The 20775-nt window shown below is 43.5% G+C and overlaps 1 protein-coding gene across 4 annotated transcripts in view; it reads left to right on the top strand.

Annotated features, from left to right (window-relative positions):
* Positions 1 to 20775, top strand: part of pard3aa (par-3 family cell polarity regulator alpha, a) — a 354935-nt gene that overhangs the window by 217022 nt on the left and 117138 nt on the right. For all 4 annotated transcript variants that reach the window (XM_079361704.1, XM_079361705.1, XM_079361706.1 and 1 more), the window contains one exon: positions 12283 to 12469. In XM_079361704.1, coding sequence (XP_079217830.1) covers positions 12283 to 12469 — 187 coding nt within the window. The remainder of the gene's footprint in view (positions 1 to 12282; positions 12470 to 20775) is intronic.

Genomic DNA, 20775 nt, shown 5'->3' on the forward strand with positions numbered 1-20775 from the left:
CTGGCTTTAAAAACAGGGAACAACAAAAAGCATATACAGCTGATAATCAGGAATAGGTGAGAGGCACAAAATCACACCAGGGCTGAAACACACAGGAACAGTAACATACTGAACACTGAGATGTAAATAAAAAGTCAACAACATAGGAGGAAACATAAGAGCAGGCTCTCCCATTCACCCAGGAGCTTCTCCCTCCCCATGCTGTCTGTGTGTATACAGAAGGTTGAGGAGCATCCTCCTCACCTTGAACACCTCGACTGTGGAAAAAAACAAACGATTTGTTTCTTCTCTTTCATCCCCTCCCCCAACTCCATCCCACTTTCACTCTCGGCTCAGATGGAGTGAATTTGTAATCTGTCAATGAGCCACACTTTTCTCCCTTCCTGCCCCTCCTCCTCCCATTGGTTATCCCGTTTCCCCCCCCCACCACTGTCTCTCCCAGTGTGGTGCCATTCTGCCACTGATCACAGAAGATCAGAGGCTGTGTCAGAGGCATCTGATGCTTAATTAAGCCTCCAGATCAATAGGGCTTGCCCCTGACACTCCCTCTCTCTCTCTCCTTCCCATTTTTTACTCTTTCATCTCGTCTTTCTCCTCCATTCCAAATCAAATGTTCCCAAATTGGTCGGCTTTTCCTCTCAGTTCGGCTTATTTATTCCGCCGGCTCTTCCGAAGGAGTCTCTTCGGAGCGCTCCTGTGATCATAAGCGACAACTGTGGGCGCAAAGATGGAAAAGTTTCTTGCCATTTGAAAACTTCAAGGGCGCCCAGCACTCGTCTCATCCCGCAGAGTGGGAGTCAAATGAGCCAAGTGGAAAAGTTTTAGGGATGGGGAGAGGAGTGGGTGCTAAAGCAGTAAGTTATCACAGTCTCAGATCTTTGACTCAGCCTGTCGAGCAGCCAGAAGATGTCAGCTCTTTTTTTTTTGTTTTGTTTTTTTCTGACTCGAGGCTGCCTCTGAGTGGCGCCCTCATTAACCTGCGCCTTCGGTCTGTGACAAGCCTTCATCTCTTAAACTGACACACTTCTGTTATTCAAATTCCTCACACTTTCAGAGTAGTTTATATTCATGAGGTACTATTCACTACCAGATAAGAGGAAACAGGAATTTGCTGCTTCCATGGGTCAAAATATTACAGCGTTTTTGCAATTTCTGCATCTCTGACTTATTTTCCCTCCCCTGAAAGCAGACTGACAGTATGTTGAACAAGTGCAGGACATGGTTCAGACAAACAGACAGAGAGGTATTTCACATTTACGGGGGTTTTAATGACACAAACACTTTGGAAAACGGGCTGTTATCAGTTTGAATCACAGTATGTGAAGAGATAACCTGAGCTGCTCTGACTAGAGCATTATGTTGTCATTTTACAGCCCACTTCTTCGCTGTGCAAGAATGCTAAAAAAGCTACAAAACAAATATTTAAAGACAATTTTGGAGAATAAAATCTTCATTTTTTGACCGCAGGATATTCACAATGTCCTTGCTTCTAAAAATAGAGCTACGATCCAGTTAACGTTGATCAAATGTCCCATGGTTGACTTTGAAAGGAAAGAGCATTAGTATTCCTGACGCATCAAATTCATCCAACACGCATTTTGTTCGTCACAAGTTTTACCCAAACTGTCCGTAGTTTGCCTTTCCCCTCTCACCTTTGAGTCCAATCATGAGCTGACGTTGACGCATTAGAAGAAGAAAAGAAACACCTTACAATCTCATCTCTTAGTGAGGACTCGTATTTCCTCTCTGGATGGTACGTCTGCCCGGCGACACTGACACTGGCTGTATTCGCTCTGCCTGTCGTCTTGGATATGTTATTTCAGTCGGACTCAGACATATCGCCTGGCGTGTGAGATGTGACAGTTGTGGTTGGAGGACAGATGCTGTGATCGGCTCAGCAAGGTCAGGAAGCACACAGCCGCCAGGGCTTGACTGACAGCTCGATGTGGAGTGTGTCTGAGACCTGCTAAATTACTGGATCATGAAGGCCAGACACGGGGGACTTTGGGATTAGGTGATGCGCACATGCAGCACTATCAGAACCGGAGCCACATGCACACATACAAACACTCCAGGTTAGACTTCCCCGATTAGGAGCTGTTCATTTTTCTTCAGAGCAAATGATGATGGCTGACAAAACCTCAGAGGGGGAAGACTGTAACTAAATCAGCTCCTCTGCTCTGCTCCTCTGCTCCTACAAATGGACCCAGATTTGAGGTAAATGGGAGACAATGTTATTTCTGCTGAAGAATTAAATCTGACTTTGATTGTGAGTTATGACACAGGGCAGAAAGTCAATACAGTGAAATCGTAAACTACATATTTCTGCCAACGTTTGATGGTTATTTCTATTTCCTGCTAAGAACCGAATAGCAGCCATGTCGTGTGGACGCCTTATCTCACCTCTCCCAGGTATCGATCGGAAACTGGACCGCTCCGTCTTCTCCCAGCAGTCACAGCTTTCTGGACTGTTGTTCGTCTGAAACGGCAGTAACAGGCCTTCTGGGAGAGATAGGTGCAATTCAATGAATTATAGGTATTATAATAACCATGGCAACATAGAAGAAAAGCACAAAATGACACAGGAGACATGCTATTAGGTTGGAATAGTGCCATCACATTGATTGTGGGAGCACTTTGATTTTACCTTCCATGTGTTTCAGGCTGTCATTCAGAACTATCTTCTGTGTGCGTGCGTGTGTGTGTGTGTGTGTGTGTGTGTGTGTGTGTACATTCTCTTAATCAATAGTCAGAGGTAATCCCAGACCCTGTTTGCCTCAGTAAACCATGGGATGCTGTGACATTTTCAGCTTTGGCTTCACACACACACAAACACACACACAAACACACACACACACACACCTACACACACTACACACACACACACACCATGCATCCAGCATCACAGCCCTGTGGCTGAATCCACAGCTAGCAGGTGGCGAACGTACAGGGTGTTCTGCTTGACTCCCCACTTAAATAAATCGAGCTTGTGACATTTTTTATTCTCTTCTCCTGTCCTTTGTTGCTCCCATCCACGTCAGCTTTTTGCCTTCAGGGTTAACAAGATCGACAATGTGCAGAGAGAGGATTTTTCTATCAAGATGAAAAACAAAAGTCGAGACAAAAGAAGAAAATGTTAATTATCTTTGATATTTGGAACTTAGTTGAGTCACAGTGTGACAGTGACAGCCAGGGTTTAATGCAAAGGTCGTTGGCGTCACATCCACCTTCACCTTCCGTTCTGTCTAATTGAAAAGGGCCACCGGGTGTGGTCCACATGCTGGGGTGAAAATTGAGGCCCTTTGACTTTCTTTGGATTGTGGCTGTTTGGAGCCATGCCTGAGTCAAAAACCACACCTACGCCTGGCACAGGAGGCGAGAACCAGGCAGCTAATGCCGGTGTCACACAGGAAAGTAGGTGTTCACAGGATTTAATGTGTGCAGTGCAGGTGACGGTGCAAAACACTGTGGATGTGCGACGAGCCAAATCCAAAACAAGTTAGAGAAAAGAAGCAAAGTTTTGTCACTTAATGAAGAACAGAAGATGGACATGGACAGACAGATCTCAAGATGTTCACAAACACTGGTGTGCCCTCTAATGGTGTTCAAGCTGGCCCACCTTCTGAGAAGTTGACCCCGCTGTCCCCTCACTTCCAGTGTTTCACAGTTTGCAGGATAATCCTTTCTGTATGCACATGCGTCAGAGCGGGGAATGAGACACAGTGACCTCTGTTAATTTGGTGTCCAGACTGCTTATAAATGCTATTAGCATGCCTCAGTGTGTAAGTCCCTGTGACACACAGTGTGCTGCTCAGGGCTCTGAGGTTTTACTGTGTCTTCCTATACGTAGGCTGTATTTTTCTGATGTTGGAGACATCTGAAGAATTATTCGCTTACTGCGATAACATTGATCTGAACTCCTCTCAACATTGGAATAAAAAGTCAAGCTAATCAGAATCAAGTCCCTTCAGTGTTAAAACTCATTTACCTATGAGGCATGATAAATAAGGTAAGGAGAAAATGAAAATAGAAAAAAAAATGGTTATCAAAGGTATGTCATTTACAATTTATTATTCATTAAAGAGGCCTGTTTGAAGTCCAGTTAATACTGATAATACTGAAAGGTCACATGTTCTCTTTCTCTTCAACCAGTTTAGATAAGTGTCAGAGCTCCTCTTCATCATGTGTGTGAAGTGTGTTGTTGTAAATCCACTCTGATCCTGTATTTGATCATGTCTATAAACCCCTCTATTTCAGCCCTGCTCAGAACAGGCTGTTTCTGTGTCTGTAGCTTTAAATATGTAAATGAGCTGTGTCTGACCACGCCCCCTCTCTGGAAGGGCTCGGGTGTACTCGCTGCTTTCTGGCTCCACGTCCTATTGTTTACGGTGAGAAGGCAGACTCAGAGGGCAGAACAAACACCTAGCTGTGGGAGTGTCACCCACCTGGGGGAGGGGCTACTGCCCTTTGTGATGTCATGAACGGAACATCTCCAAACGGCCTGTTTGAGCACACATTTTCTGAAAAGTGGAGCAGGCAGAAGACGGAGAGGATGGACTTATCTCCTCATTGGGGGGTTTGTAGACAGATAGAGACACATGTTAGAGGATCATGGAGAAGAGGATTTGTTGAAGCAGTGATGATACCAGCACTGTTCGCCTTCGAATTTGACACCCCGTCCTCTTTTAAGCAGTACGCACTAAGCACTGTGTACTTAGCATTATCAGGAGATGCCTTCCATGGAAGGGCCTGCTTGCTTTGCCTGCTTGAATCAGTTAATGATTTCTCCTCCAGTCAGATCAATAGGCCAAAGTGCCACAGAAGCAGGCAAGAAGAGAGAGGAACGTAAAGTGTAAAAGTGTGTGATGGACAGAGATGGAGGAAATAGTGTAGAAGAAAGAAGATGGAGTGGGGCTATTAGTGTGACCTCTCACCTTACAGCTCAATGTTTCAACAGGCAACGCTTGGTCAGAGGGCAGAGACAGGAGGAGGGTGAGGCTCTGATCCGTGTGGATGGATGCAGCCAGGTGGCCTCTGGGGCCAGAGAGCTCATCTGTCTCTGTCTCTGCCAGAGGGAGGAAGAACCTCTCTGCCTCAATATCATGGAAAGACTTCCACACGTTGAGCACGGCTGGCCAGAGGGCTGCGTATGCCTCACTGAAGCCATGAAGACTCGACGCTTAACTTTTATCACACTGACAATAGTGCTCGAGTTGATCCGCTGTAAACCTGTGAAGTGTGGCCCAGACGTATAAACTGCACTAGTTAAGATTTGTCTTTGCACATTAAGCATTAATCTGGCAGCTCTTGTGTATTCATGCGATAGCTGTGGATCAGTGGTGGAGTCGGTTGCTTCTAAATTGGAAGGTTTGATCCCAAGCTCCATGTTCAATGTGTCCTAGGACGAGATCCCAAAGTGGCTCCGGCTGCTGTGTCAGTGCTGTGTAAATGTGTATGAATGAATTAGTTCATACTGAGGGACACTTACAGCAGCCTCTGGCGTCAGAGTGTGCATTTATCCTGTTGTTGAAATATAACCCAATCAATCGTGAGCCAATTCAGGTTAATTTGCAACAACATCTGGAGAATTTGCTCTGTAATGTAAAAAGTCAGTAGACATATTAAACAATCTGTAAACAATGTGTCAAACAACACTGAACATTAACCTTTGACCTTTGGAGGGACCTTTGAGGAATAAAGTCTGCATGAAGTCAGATCCAACAGATTGAGCCGGTTTTGTTCCCATGCACACAATGAACATTTCGAGGAGTGCATGGCATGTGTTAAAGGAGCTGCAGAGAAGTTAAATCAGACAGAACAGAAGCGACATGTTTGAGTGATGAGGGTATTTTGTGTGTGCATAGCTAGTATAACATTTTATGCCCTAACATTAAAATTAACGGCCACTGTAATAACCTGAGCCTGTTCAGCCTCCGCATTACATTTCTTCTGCATCCATCCCAAACCGACCTTACGCTTGATTGGAGCAGGTTTGGTTCTGTAACAGTTCTGAAGTGGTCGAGTCGTGTGACTCATACAAAGCTATCTTTAATAACAGTGTTGTAAGATTGATTGTTAGACAATCATGATGCCAGTGAACTCTTTTTTTTTTAGCAGCATGAATCACATGAATCCCTCTGACAAACAGCAAAAGGCCCTTTGTGAGGGCGCCAGCCTCTGTGAACCGTTTATAAAACACTGGGCAATATTTTCCCCATGTGACCTCGTGCACATCTCTACGTATGAGCTATGTGTGTGACTGCTGATTCATGTGTGACAGCATCGTGATATTTATGTTTTGTTGCTCTTATCCGGCTTCTGCCTGAGTGCATAAAAGGCTCAAGTGTTCTCAGGACCGCGGAGGTCATCGCGGGCTGAATAACAACATTTTGATTACCGCCAAGAAAGCAGTTATGGGGCTTTTTGTGCAAACAGTAATTGCATTCACATCCTCAGGTTGAGATGTCTGTGGTTGTTTTACTGTGGTATCATTAAACATGGTGACTACTCAGAAGTAGAAAGTGGCTTCAGTGTGAAGGACAGCAGTAAACTCAGATGACCTTAGAAGAGCAGAAAACTACAACACTGAGAATATGTTCATGTTGTTGTTATCCACTAAAGCATTATGTGTTGTATATTACCTTGCTGATTGTATTTGATTTTGTTCAATGTTTATTTAAATGTGTTTATTTATTTAAAGTGGATAGGGTCGGAAATCAGGGAGAGACAGAGAGGGGGGATCGTCATGCGGGAGGGAGGCCACAGGCTGGGTTCGAGCCCGGGCCGCCCGCGTGTGGACTGTGGTCTCCATACGTGGGGACGCGTGCGCTGCCACTGCGCTCCTGGCGCCTCCACCAACCCCGACTGTAAACATGACATACTGTATTATGCTAATATCTACTTCCCCATGTTCCTCTAATGTGACACCAGTTTAATGCGTTGACTGATTCTTGTAATCCCTTTCCGGTTTTAAGACAGTTGCAGTTGACAGATCTTGTATTATATATGAAATGCAAGCAGAAGAGCCATAAATGACAGTTTCTGATGCTGTAGAAAGACTGTGGTTCTGTAGTTCACGAGGTTTGATGTAAGGGCACAGAGTTGGTCAAACATTGGAGGACTTTTTCTGAGAAAATAGGTTCTGTGCGGACCATTAAATTCAACATTATGTTGTTTTTAAAACCCAGAACATGATGTTGAGTACTTACTGTGCCCGGACCTAACGGAGCACACCACTTTGGTTAAAAAGAAAGAAACAGCCAACCTTTGGAAATGTCAACAAAGAGACTTTTCTGAATAAAACACCAAAATGTATTCATGCAGTGTTGCCAGATCTGCCGAGATAAACAAGCAAGCAGGTCAATGCAAATGAGCCCGAAAGAAGCGACGCAAAGCAGACGACCTAACCTGCCACACCATGTAAGAGAGAGCCCACGTGATCACAGTACATGCATTAATTAATGTGTTCAATACATTAGCAACCATCCACAATAACAACAGTCACCTGATATTTTACATTGTAGTTTTCAACCTTTCCATGCAGAAAAAAACAATTCTTCAAGGATAATTTAGACTTTACAAAACTTCTTCTCACTAACTTTAAAAAAAGAAGATTTAGATCAGAGGTTATTTTAAGGGGGGGGGGGGGGGGGGGGGGGGGGGGTGACCAGGGGAACAGGGTTGTGGACGGACGTTGTTTTGTTTTGCTTTATTGGAGAGAAACAGGAGGGCTTCATACGGATTAATAACCTTTTAACCTTTTTTTGTCACCTTTTCATTCTGGCTCAATAACATAAATGCCTCTTTGGCAGGTAGTGAAGTGTTTCTGCTGGTTTTATCACCTGCCCCTTGTCCTCTTTCCACCAGCTGTGAGTGGTAGGTAAAAGTCAACGGTGTTAAAACAATGACTGAGCATCTCCGTCACACCTCACTGCGCCAAATCGCCACTAAAGGTTGTTTGAGATTTTTTTTTTAATCCATTCTGGGATCTGGTTTTAGCAGCCAAACTCCCCTTTTGAATCAGATCAGGTTTGCAATGCTAAAAATATCTCAATAATTAAACAAGGACCTCTGGTCACAGCTGCACCTCACAGCGGGACACAATCGTTTTCAGACGGGGTAAGGTAAGAGGCAAGAGGTAAGATGTGACGTGAAAAGAACGACACCGGAGAGACGGACGCTACAATGAGAATATTTGCCTTTAAATCAGTTCTGTGTGTCGTTCAGAAGAATCAGGATATCAACTGAAAGACCGAAGAACAAACCTCATGATGAGCACGGTGATCGTAGAGACCATTCACACATCACCACCGCCTCTCACCCTGGCTCATGGGGAATTCTCTGGATAATATCCTGCTGTGCTCTCACTTCACGCTCACTTCGGGGTCTGTCATTGGGTGAAGTCAGAGTGAAAAATGTCTGTTCACACATATCAGGAGGTTTTTTAGGAGATGTGTGAAAGGCCTTCTAGTCTCTTTTATTGTCTCATTTCAGCTGAAGTGGTCACTTGTGTTCTTGCACTGACTCGCTTGTATCAGGACAGGGTCCTTGTCCTTTATGCTGACAGCTGCTGAAAGCCACTGCAGCATATTCCTTAATTATTGTCACCTTTCAAATCCTCATTCCAGCCTCAACAGTCCTCATCCACTTTGTATAAGTGTGTGTGTGTGTGTGTGTGTGTGTGTGTGTGTGTGTGTGTGTCCTTTAGCTACTTCGCTAAAAAAAGAAACTTTTCATCTGCAGAGCTGGGCACTCGTGTCAAGAGGTCGTGACTTGGAGATGTTTCATAAAGCTGCGAGAGGGCAGCTTGCCGAGTTTCTAATTAAAAGCGTGTCCTCTGTTAGGTGAAGTGGTCTGCTGACAAGAGTGAACGTGAGGCGATCACCAGTAATGGATGGTCTTAAAGGAGTGCATATTGTGAGGCATCAAATGTAGTGGATTGGAAATACACTCCCAACTTTTTCAAAGGTTCTTTGGAGGAAACCGCGACTCCTTACATATAATGAAACCAGCCTGTGTGTCTTCTCCAGGTGACTGCTGTGTTGAAATCCTCAGTGTCTGATGCAACAGAGAGGTAACTCCACTTTAAAGCTAAAGCAAAGTAAAAACTGATATGACGCCGGCCCCAGTGGACACACAACCGCAGGGCATCTCTTATTGACACTGCCACACTTTTATTCAACTGACTGTAGAGAAGAGACTGACGACACACTGCTGAGTTTAGGAGAGGGAGTTTGTGATAACTGACAGAGACGAGTTGTGCAAGGACAAACCTGAACTACTTGCACACAAAAATCAATCAAGCTGTTCTCCCTGACTGTTCGTACAACTTCAACCAATCCAGGACGATGTCACACTCACAGAAACTTTTCCTGCCCTACTTTTTTTGAAAGGTTTAATTTTGGTCCTTTTTTTTGCCTTCATCTGAGCGATAGAGTGGACAGAGTCAGAAAATGGAGACAGAGAGAGAGAGAGAGAGAGAGAGAGAGAGAGAGAGAGAGTGAGTGAGTGGGGGATGACAGGTGCAAAAGGAGCAGTAGTGATTTTTCAGTCTGTCGGGGCGCTGGGCAAAAATGTACAAGTTCAAGAACAACTAGCGTTCATCACTTTAAAATAACAGTTTGAAGGGAGCTCTTCATCCTACACTTTTGGATGATTCCTCACAGATTTTCTTCAGGGACTTTGTTGTGTTTTTTGCAGGACTAATGCACGTGCATAGCAGCACAATGACTAATGTTGCTGTCAGATAGGGCCCTCTGTGGGGGGTTTCCTACTGTCATTGCAAAATTTGCACATTTTGAGCCACTTCTTTGGTTTTAAGTTTTTAAGCCTTAAAGGGGCCCCTTTACCAGCCTGGGGCCCCAAGCAGTCGTCTGCCTTGCCTATGGACAAGCATTGCCTCTGGAAAGGAGCCACTGGTCAGATTCAAACCCGGTCCACCCGCTTGGAGGACTATAGGCTCTGCACGTTGTGCATGTACAGTAACCGCTGCACCACACAAATACTTTTAAAGACAACTTAAAGCAGTCGAGGGGAAACGGATGACTTTCACAAAGGACACCAGAGTTTGGTTAAATTAGGATCAATTACAGCTAATACAGTGCATGTCATTGAGATTGCTGACACATTGTACTTTTACTGCTCCAGCCTTCATTAATAGATATAATTATACTGTTGGAAGCTGCAAAAGTAAATTACACTCATTTCATCATAATCAGTTTCCTGTAATGTAAGAACAGCTGTGCAAACTTCCTCCCATGTTGTTGAAATTGAAATCACTACATGATGGATTCCCACATTTTGGAATTACCTGTTTTATTTTTCTAATTTAAAAGAAAAAAAAAAACAATATATATTTTTTTAAATTGAATTGTATCTGTTTTCTCATTATTTAATTTATATTCAGAGTAATTTGTTAAATGTTTTTCTTGTTGGGGTTTCAGTTTTGTAACGTTTGCTGCTTTGTGTGATCATTGACAAACCATAAATATTGCAGTTATTGTATGAATCTGATGACATCAGTAAGGGTGTTTAAAGATAAGAGCATTTAAATAATCGGCACTAACACACAGTCACTTAATTCGGTGATCAGGAGAAAAGGTTCTGGTTGAAGTCCGACCGACTTTGTGCACTTTCTCTCTGTCATGACTCCTGCTGATTTACAGTACAGGCAAAATTCAATTACCCATGGTTCTCTGTCATGCTGCCCAAGTGAGAAATGGCCTTCATTTCACCTGCACCGTGTTGGCAGCGATCTTAACAGGTTCTGATGACAGACAAAGGGACGAGACTTCCAAGAGAATCAATTAGAAGATGCAAAAGTGCAGGACGGGGGGAAGTTTTCATGTCGAGGTAGAAAGTCCCTTTTTCCACTCCGCATGAAGAAGGTTGTGTTTTTAACGTGATCAACACATCTGGTAAAGGTTTTTCAATGTGAACGATGTAATGCGTCATCCACATTGTTATGTATAATGATATATTATCAGTAATTTTGTGCTTTTGCCTTTGACAAGATCTCTGACATAAATAACTGAGAAAACAGATCAGCTGTATTTTCTGTTTGATTCCAGCACTCTCTGAAAGGACCTCTCTCTGCCTCCTCCCCTGCACAGATGTTTTGTTTTCTACCTTTGATTTCTATTCTTTTCTCTGCAAATAACTGAGCTAAAGTACACAGCTCGTTGCCGAGTTGATTAGTGCTCAGGTTTACTTCCACAATACACATTTATCATTCGACGGGGCCCCGGTGAAATGAAGTGCCTCTCAGATTCATGTTGGGATTCTGCCAGTGTAAATATTGTTGTCTGCTGCTCGTGATTACACACAATTGTTCCTAAGCTATTAAATGTACAAAACGCCTCTCTGATAATGGAAACACAAGCAAAGAGCAGGAAGTCCAGCATTTCTGTAAACCTCGTCTAATAGCAAACGGGTGTGCTGTGAAATTCAGATCTTTCTTTCGTACCTGTTTTTTATATGTATGTCACTCGCTGATGAATGTGCACAGTGAATCCTCCACCTCGGTATTGTCACGCCACTTCTTGTGCCGTTGAACAACCCTCCTCCTGCCCTTGCTGCTGAGTGTCAGCCGCTGGAGCACTCTTCCCATTGACTTTGAGTCCTGAGGAGCCGGAAAGGAGCGACTGAAAGAAGTCCTCAGCGGGGAGGATCGGGCAGGAGAGAATACAGATCAGGACCGGGTGGCTCTTCTCTGGCTCATTTTTGTCCTTGGAGAATAGTGAGGGAAAAAAAAAAAAAACTTGGCTCTGTAACTTTGTGACTGGGACATTAAGAGACTGGATTGCATATAGCAGACATGATTTTATGACCTCTGCTGGGAGTCTTGATGGTGACTTTGACCTGTTGTTTGCATCCATGCAGCCCATCGTATGCTCATTGTCATCTCAGCTTTCCACATCGTGTGCTGTCATGCAGCGTCTTCTTTTGTGTGCAGCATTGACAAACACACCTGATGAACACTTTCACTTTTCGAGGAATGCGTTCGTCCTCCAGATATTCCAAGATGTTTACTTTTCTTTGTGTGATTCTGCAGCTCACACTTATCTCTGCATACACTATTATCTCTGTAATTAAGAAAAGATAAAATGATGTTTGCACACACGTCTTTACAGGACGATGTGTGCATGTCTGACTTTGCCTCAGCATGTGCACAGATTGTCTCGTCAGATTTTGTTATCACTTGTTTGATGTTTTAAAAAAAAGTATTGATGTGTCATTAAGTTGTGAAGGAACATTTTTTGATCTTCCTCGTTTCCCCCTCAGGTAACTACCAGCTCTCTCCGACTGTGAACATGCCTCAGGATGACATTGTGATGATCGAAGACGATAGGCCGACCCTGCTTCCTGCTCACCTCTCCGACCAATCGTCCTCCAGCTCCCACGATGACATGGGCTTCGTGGGGGAGAACCCCATACCCTGGATCCACGAGCTGCCCAGTCACAATGAATGGTGAGCAGGGGGGTTGTGCTTGATGGACTTCAGACAGGCCCTGTGTTTGAAGAGGGTTGTACTTGTGTTTACAGTGTGCAGACCTTTAAGTAAGGTGTGTGTTTCCTCCTTGTTCTTGATGTTCTGGACCGTACCTGAGCGGTGAGAGGTTCCCTGACTGGTCCAGGACCCAGGGGAATGAGATCTCCTGCTTCAATATTCTGCAGAAATTGGTGGAAAAAGCCTGCAAATAAGCTATTTCACAGGGATAAACTCTGAGTTTGGAGTTATTGCAAGTTCTTGCACACATTTATTACATAGTGCGATGACTTCCCCTCGTTGAGTAAACCAGACTATCTGACTTAACACACCAGAAAATAACATTTTCATATCACATTCTGAGTTTGTTATGGGAAAGTAATGACGTCTCACATCATTTAGAGTCCCAGAAATGTGGGAAACTTTTGGGTGATGCAGTTTTATTAAGCCGTGTGGTTGAGCTTGTGTGCACTGGACTTCGCAAAAGTATGGCTGTGCGTGTGGGATCACTCACTGGTTTTAACCCTCCTCTATCTGCACCCTGAGACCCAAATACAGCACCTTTAAGAATCCGACCTCAGGGCTCATCGATTTTGCCTTTATCGTGCAGAGAAGAGTCAAGACAGAGAAAAGGAGATGACGAAATGTCAGCCTCACTTTGTGCTTATTTTTAAAAATAGCCGGGTCTTTTTGTAATCACTTAGATGTCGCCTTCAGGCACAGGAAGTTCCATCTGTGCTTTGTTTAAGGTGTAATCATTGCTTCAGAAATTACTCATGGCATTTCCTGTATGATTGCAGTGTTCAGGTGCAGGAAAACGTAAAGACCAGGCACGCCATCTTCTCCCTTCTATAAGTGAAAGAGTCTGAGCGGCTTTTTGAAAATAAGTATAGGTTGTTGTTTTCACTCTTAAGTGTTTGAAAGTTGTCATTCTCTTCGTATGTCATCTTGTCAATGTGATGTCTCAGGAAAAATATGGCACCAACGTCCACTCTGACTGAGAGGTTAGAAATGGTTTAAAGTCGAGGTCACGATTCGTTCTCACGGATGCTTTGTGACCAAAGCGCCGAGAATTCATACGAGTCTTTTGACAGAGTTTTAAGGAGGATGATGTTTTTACTGCAGCGTAACATCACAAGGGAAGCTGTTCTGCCTGTTTTATTCAGATCCCATTGAAATGTAGCCAAAGTTTCAGAAATGCCAAGAGGAAATTCAACCTTTCTATTTCATATCGCTCTGAGATATTGAGAGAAAACACACGCTCAACTCCCTTTCAACGTGAAACAAGTGAGTGCTGAATCCTGAAAAATGCTCAAACAAGAAAAACAACAACAAAGACAGCATTTGTTCATGTTCAGCAGGCGCTCGTCTTCAACGTGGAACAGGCAATTTTCTCAAGGAATTAGAGTCCTAGCCGCAGGAGAAAGACTGAATGAGTGAACTATCTTTTTATGTTTTACATGTAAGTCTTTCTTCTGTCACAACAAAGTTATTTTATTTTTTAAATAATGATCTGAATTATTGTAGCACCATCGTTCTTTGAGTATGCCCACTGATGTTCATGTTCGGTTTAGATTCATAGTTTTATAAATGTACAGTATTTACAAAAATCTGTATTCATATATTTTTCTGAAGTGCCCCTCCGGGACACGGTTACTCTGTCGAGCTGTGAAATATGTACACTTCGTCTTCACTGGTTGGCAGAGACAGATGATTATTTGTGTTCTCTCCATACTAAGTATTCTTTAAAGGTATGTTCTCCTCCTTGTGATTGGCTGGTTGAGATCACATGACCAAAGCATTCTCCAACTGAACCCTTGACTTTTTTCAAGGTTTCAAGGTTAAAATATTTATTTCTCAGTATTTCTTTTTTCATTTTCCTCTCTCTCTCTCTCTCTCTCTCTCTCTCTCTCTCTGCCTCTCTTTTTCTCTCTCTCTCTCTGCCTCTCTTTCTCTCTGCCTCTCTTTTTCTCTCTCTCTGCCTCTCTTTCTCTCTGTCTCTCTTTCTCTCTCTCTCTGTCTCTCTTTCTCTCTCTCTCTCTCTCTCCCTCTCTCTCTCTCTCCCATGTATTATGAATGGGTGGATTTGCTCAGCATGCCTGTTGTTCAGATGATGTCAGAGCTTTGTCATTGTGGATTAGGACCACAGCATATGGCTACACTGCACTCGGACTGTCTCGCACACACACACACACACACACACACACACTCATATGCTTACAACACAACCACATACTCATACACAAGCATGCACTTACACGTGCACGGCGTTTGCACACAATGAAGAAGTGTGCCACAAACCACTGCCTCGGGTTATTGTGAATAATTCATGTTCTCAAAGTCACACGCAAACACACACACACACAAACACACACACAAACACACACACACAAACACACACACACACACACACACACACACACACACACAGGCCCTCACGTGTTCTCTTTTACTCAAACACTAAAAGCTGCTTAAATGTAGTGTGTATCCTCTTTTTGACTGACTTGAACTGTTTCTCATTTTCCTTTTCAAGTGCCCCAACATCACACACACATACACACACACACACACACACACACACACACACACACACACACACACACACACACACACAGCATTAACAGGCATACTGAGCCAGCAGGGGATGTGGGTCAGACAGACTCTGCTGTATTGGAACTGTTACTTTTTAATTAAGCTCTCGCAGCAGTGCAGCCGGGGTCCTGTACGTATTGAATATGTATTGTGCAGAGCTGTGAAAGTCTCACCTCTGGCCCTGCAGTATTATGCAGCCTTGCTTCCCCACGGGAGACACCTTGCCAAAGCCACAGCTCCACACCCCGACAGTGCATACACAAAGCACAAAAGTAGCCGTTCAGCTTGTAGGATAATTGTAATTCAGGCGTTTTCTTCTTTTGTTCTTGTTTCACCTGGTGGACTTTCACAAACTCGGATTTCCTCTTTCCTTCTCCTCATTTCCTTTCCCGTTGAGCAGGGTATGTGAGACTTTGTTCATGCACAGAACAGTGAGTCAGATGGTTTGTAATATTAATTTCATGTTGGCTTTTTTCCCTGTGCAGCAAAAGGAGTAATGAAAAGCACCTCGAACTGATTACCACAAGGTAGATGCATACAAGTATTGCAGAGACCCTTTTAATTAAAGGTCACATATTATGCAAAATACACTTTATCAGGTTTCTCTGATTCTAATATATGTCCCTAGTCTGTCTATAAACCCCCCAATGATGAGAAAAGTCCATCCTCTCCGTCTTCTGCCTGTTCCACTTTTCAGAAAATGTGTGCTCAAACAGGCTGTTTGGAGATGTTCCCTTCATGACATCACAAAGGGCAGTAGCCCCTCCCCCAGGTGGGTGACCCTCCCACAGCTAGGTGTTTGTTCTGCCCTCTGAGTCTGCCTTCTCACCGTAAACAATAGGACATGGAGCCAGAAAGCAGCGAGTACACCCGAGCCCTTCCAGAGAGGGGGCGTGGTCAGACACAGCTCATTTACATATTTAAAGCTACAGACACAGAAACAGCCTGTTCTGAGCAGGGCTGAAATAGAGGGGTTTATAGACATGATCAAATACAGGATCAGAGTGGATTTACAACACCACACTTCACACACATGATGAAGAGGACCTTTGTGAACTTTAACACTACATTCTGTGAATGTGTGTGTTTATATATCCCCCCCCCCCCCCCCCCAAGATAAACAGTTGTTTTGGAGGCAGAATTCCCATCTCTCAGAACATGCATACATTGACCTACTTTTTCTGACATCCCTTGCCAATACCTAATGGGTGTGTGTTCTGTGTGTGTACGTGTGCATGCCTTTCTAGTTTGACTGTCTGAAGACAACTGTGTTGTCTTCATTCGCTGATTCTTGAAGCCATCCTGTTGTTACGAACTGTTGTTGCATCACGTCAGCTTTACGGGCCTCACATGAATATAAAACAGGCTGTAAATATTACAGCCACATGCTTTTAGATGTTTGTTAAACTGCCTGTGTGTGGATGTCCAAAGTTTTATTTGTTACTGCTTTATGACAAACTTTTTATTGGTCTTCTTAATGATTATTCATTTTTATTAGCTGTTTGTTCGTAGTATTGATTTGATTCAAATCCTGAGACCAGTTTGCCGAGGGCATCCTCCCAGAGCCGCTCAGTGTTGTTCAGTTGAGGATGTGCGTTACTCGGGAAGGTGATGGAAACCAGCATGTGTTTTCTGTCAGGCCTCACTGGATAAATAAGAGGTTGTAAATTATAGCTTTGCATAACTGCACAAGTTCATTTGAGCGTCATGTCCTGACCCGTCACATTATTCACTCGGCGGTATCTCCCTCCTCCTTCATTAGTTTGAATCTGAATCCAAACAGGAAGACCGACGTCAAAGTGATTTACAGTAAAACAGATAATATGCACCGACTGAAGTCCAGGCTTTGCAGAATAATCTGGATAAATAAAAACATAAAAGGGTTTTCTTTCAGGAGAGGAATGTGGGAGAGCGTCAGGAACACAATTTAGTGCCGTATCATGGCAGCTCCTTATACAGGCGGATTCAGCAGATGCAGGAAGAATGTATCCAGTTCGCACCTGGTTTTCATCCCACTAGTTGATGGAGTGCAGGTGCTGGGTGTGTCTCTTCACACTAACTATGTGTGTCTTTACACTGTAAGTATGCAGATAATAAAAGTGATGCTGTTTTACAAACATCAGATTCTCGGATGTTCAGTGGATGCTGTTTCATAGTACCTGCATACTCGAGTACAGAGGCTAAAACCCTTCATTGCACCAGCCCCCCAAACCCTGTATGAATATTTCTCTCTTATAAAAATGCCCCCTTGGTAATTGATCTAATTCGCAGCAAAACACACCACCAGCTTCCTTCAGCAGCATAAAAATAAAATAAAAAAAGTTTTTCAAAGAAATGAAGCTTCTCGCGTTTGCAAATAGGATCTCACACTCAGGAGACGTTTGTAGGAACGCCTCGCGCAGTGTGAACTCTCAAAGTGCAGAAGCGAAGCAGCTTTGAAGCCGCGGAGAGGCTGAGAAATCGTCTCCTTCCAACAACACAAGCGCTCTGCTTCCTTTAGCTGTGTACTGCTGTGGACTGAGCGTGTTTTTGTTTTCCTGCTCATTCAGCAGCTTAACGCGTCCTTGCACAGAAAGTCCGTCTGAACTTGTAAAAATCACTTGTTTATGGTACTACAGTGACAATGAGAATCTGATAATTATATCCAGGTGAATAAACATCCATCCATCTTGACTGGCTTTTATTGGACTACATTGACACTCCATAATAATAACAGATGGATGTAGTGCAGTACCCATGAACATATCTTGAATTTGAATGAAAACATTAAGGCAGACTTAACTCAACCATTGAAGGTCAGATCAGCTGATGAAGGTCACAGTAGTCTCCATTAAAGGAAGGATGTGTGATATTTTACACATAAATCCCTGACGTCCTGTGCAGAGGTCTGTACTGTTGACAGAGCCGTGTTTACATCATGTTTACATGGACGGGCCGGTCTTGTGTTAAAAGCTGAAGAAGAAGAAGAAGAACATACTCGTTGATTATTTGGATGTCACATAAGTGTCTTTAGATCACGCTCATGCTGTGTCAGTTTATATGCAACATGAAGCTACAAGTTGAAGCTCTTATCTGTACCTTATTCTAGATGACCATAGCCTCGAGCTAACATCATTAGCTCAGAGTTTACCCTCATTACTGCTTAATAATATTTAGATGGGAAGCTGTTGAACATGAGTTATGATCTTTAATGTTTGACTTGCCAGGCCCTTTTACAGGAAGCGACCTTTACTTGTATCCGGTTCATATTAAACAGTGGGTATTTATACTTTGACTCGTGTGATTAAGTTTGTTCACCATTGGTCTACAGTGTTCGAGTTAGTCTCTTTTAAACTGACTGACTGAGTGTCTTCATCCCCCCTGACAGTCCCCTTTAATATTCATCTACTCCATATGTAATTCTGTCTGCATAGGAAGCATCTGAATGCTTTTGACTTGGTTCCCCTAAGACTCCAATTGCATGTTTTATTAAAGCACTTATCAAACAGCAAAGAAAAGAAAAACATGATCTGAAGTCAGTGGGGACAAATGTTTTTTAAAAAGCTGACAGATAAATGCATGAAACGTATTCATCAATCTGAAGAAGCACCGGTGGTGAACAAGCTGCAGGTTTGAATCGAGCTGTTCTTTGACGTGAATAATGATCTGCTGTCGTTATTACCATCTATGTTAAGCTTCCATTAAAAAACAATGTGAAGGTCATCAGAAGAAGAACATGTAGAGTCCTCCTCTGCTTTTACTGTCGTGACAAACTGCAACATTGGAAACGAAAAACAGGGAGTGCACAATAATACCAAATCTGAATCCTTTGCGTGAGCTCTATTCAGACTGCCTTTTCAAGCCGCGATGTTTATGCCCCCCTGTCATGTATTACCTTGAAGTGATCCCGCCCTCTGCATCGTCTTTGGAGGTAGTGACAGACGTGTTACAGAGGCGAGACAGTTTCAGGATAAGCAGCACAGGAGCCCAGCGTTACATGCAGCTACAGCTATAGCTAAATCGTGGACTTTGAATTTGTGCACATAAATGTGACTAATCATGCACTCGACACCTGGAAAACACACTAAAGAGCATCTACAACCAGAAAAGGGCAGAATATGGGACCTTTAAACACAACGTTTTATGCTGTTGTCACCACATGCAGGCAGCGTCAGACATCGAGTTGCCACTTCAATAATAGTGGCAACGCAGTATGGCGGCGTCAGATTGGTCGACCCATCTGAGGTCTGCAGGTTCTCCAGCTTGTACAAGTGTGTGGGTTAAATCTACTGATGACAAACGTATGCATTGACTTTACTGCTGAGATTTTAGTATCAGACACGCTCATCAAACAAACACTCCACCCCTCCCTCCATGTTTAGAGACCATTAACAAGTCTTAGAGCAGTTTGTCAAAGGATTAAAGATCCTCATCCCCAATGAGTCTAATGCAAAGACATTTAGGGTGCATGACTCCGTAATCCGCCTGCAGTGAAACGCTTCACAAAATCTATTTCTGTTTTTATTTTGTCGTTGAAATACATCACCCCCCCACCCCTCGGGCCACTAGGGGTGAGTGCCAGACACAAGTAGACTGCCACTGTCCCCCAGGCTTAGAGCACAGTCTGGATATATCACTGACAGAGTGGAGGATAGTTGTCAATTCTGTTTAAGGTGAGAGGGAAGAGAAATGGACAGCGAGAGAGACGGAGAAATGAAAGAGCGAGAACTAGACTGTGTCCTTCTCTGTCTTTGTGAGATGTCACAGGTGGAAACATCATTTCCCCGGCAGCTCTGACACACTCTGTCAACCAGCAGAGATGGGAAAGGACTCCTGACAAACTCACACACACACACACACACACACACACACACACACACAATGCTGCACAGGCGTCCTCGGTCTCACGAGTGTTTAGATACACATTGGCTGGTAAACAATTTCACAAATTAACATATAAAGTGGAAAAGGTCCGCATAGACGTTAACAAACAAACTTCAGAGCTAACAATGCAGCACACGGCCGACTTCGGTTGACTCCCTAATAGTCTCTATCTCCAAGAATGTAACTAAGAATCACAAGTGTTCGATTAAGCACATGTGTTTTCCTCATCAGGCTTTCAGCACAAGTGCACATAAAAGCAAAGAGCCCTGCAGCACATGCACATAAGCTCAAACACACACATTTTGACTCACCTCAAACATCCATTTGGATAGCATTGATTTTAACATCAGACTAGTTCACACACACACACACACACACACACACACACACACACACACACACACACACACACACACACACAGAAGTTGCAGACATTTTTTTACTCTTAAATGCTAATAGCCTCCTCTTGTTTCATCAACCAAACTGTCGTGACGCAGTGCTACACGCTTGTCATACATGCTTCTGTTTTCTGTGATCACCTTCAGTGTGTTATCAGCTGCTGCCTGTGTTGAGCTCGGTGTGTGTGTGTGTGCGTTCGACCTGCACAGCCTCTTCATATGCACAGATCCTCATCACTAAGTAAAAGATGTTCCTGATTTAAGTGGCATTGTTTTTTTTTTTACCTTGATTCAAATCAGTTGTAAATGCTAAAGGGGCAGCGTTATTATGAACCTCTCATCACCTGCTTTTTCTTTGCTGGGGTTTGATTCAAACACAGAACAGTCACAGTAGAGAAAGCAGATCAGCCCTCCTGTTAAACCGACTGTCAATAT

This window comes from Symphodus melops, assembly GCF_947650265.1.
Source record: "Symphodus melops genome assembly, chromosome: 14".
NCBI classification, from domain to species: Eukaryota; Metazoa; Chordata; class Actinopteri; order Labriformes; family Labridae; genus Symphodus; species Symphodus melops.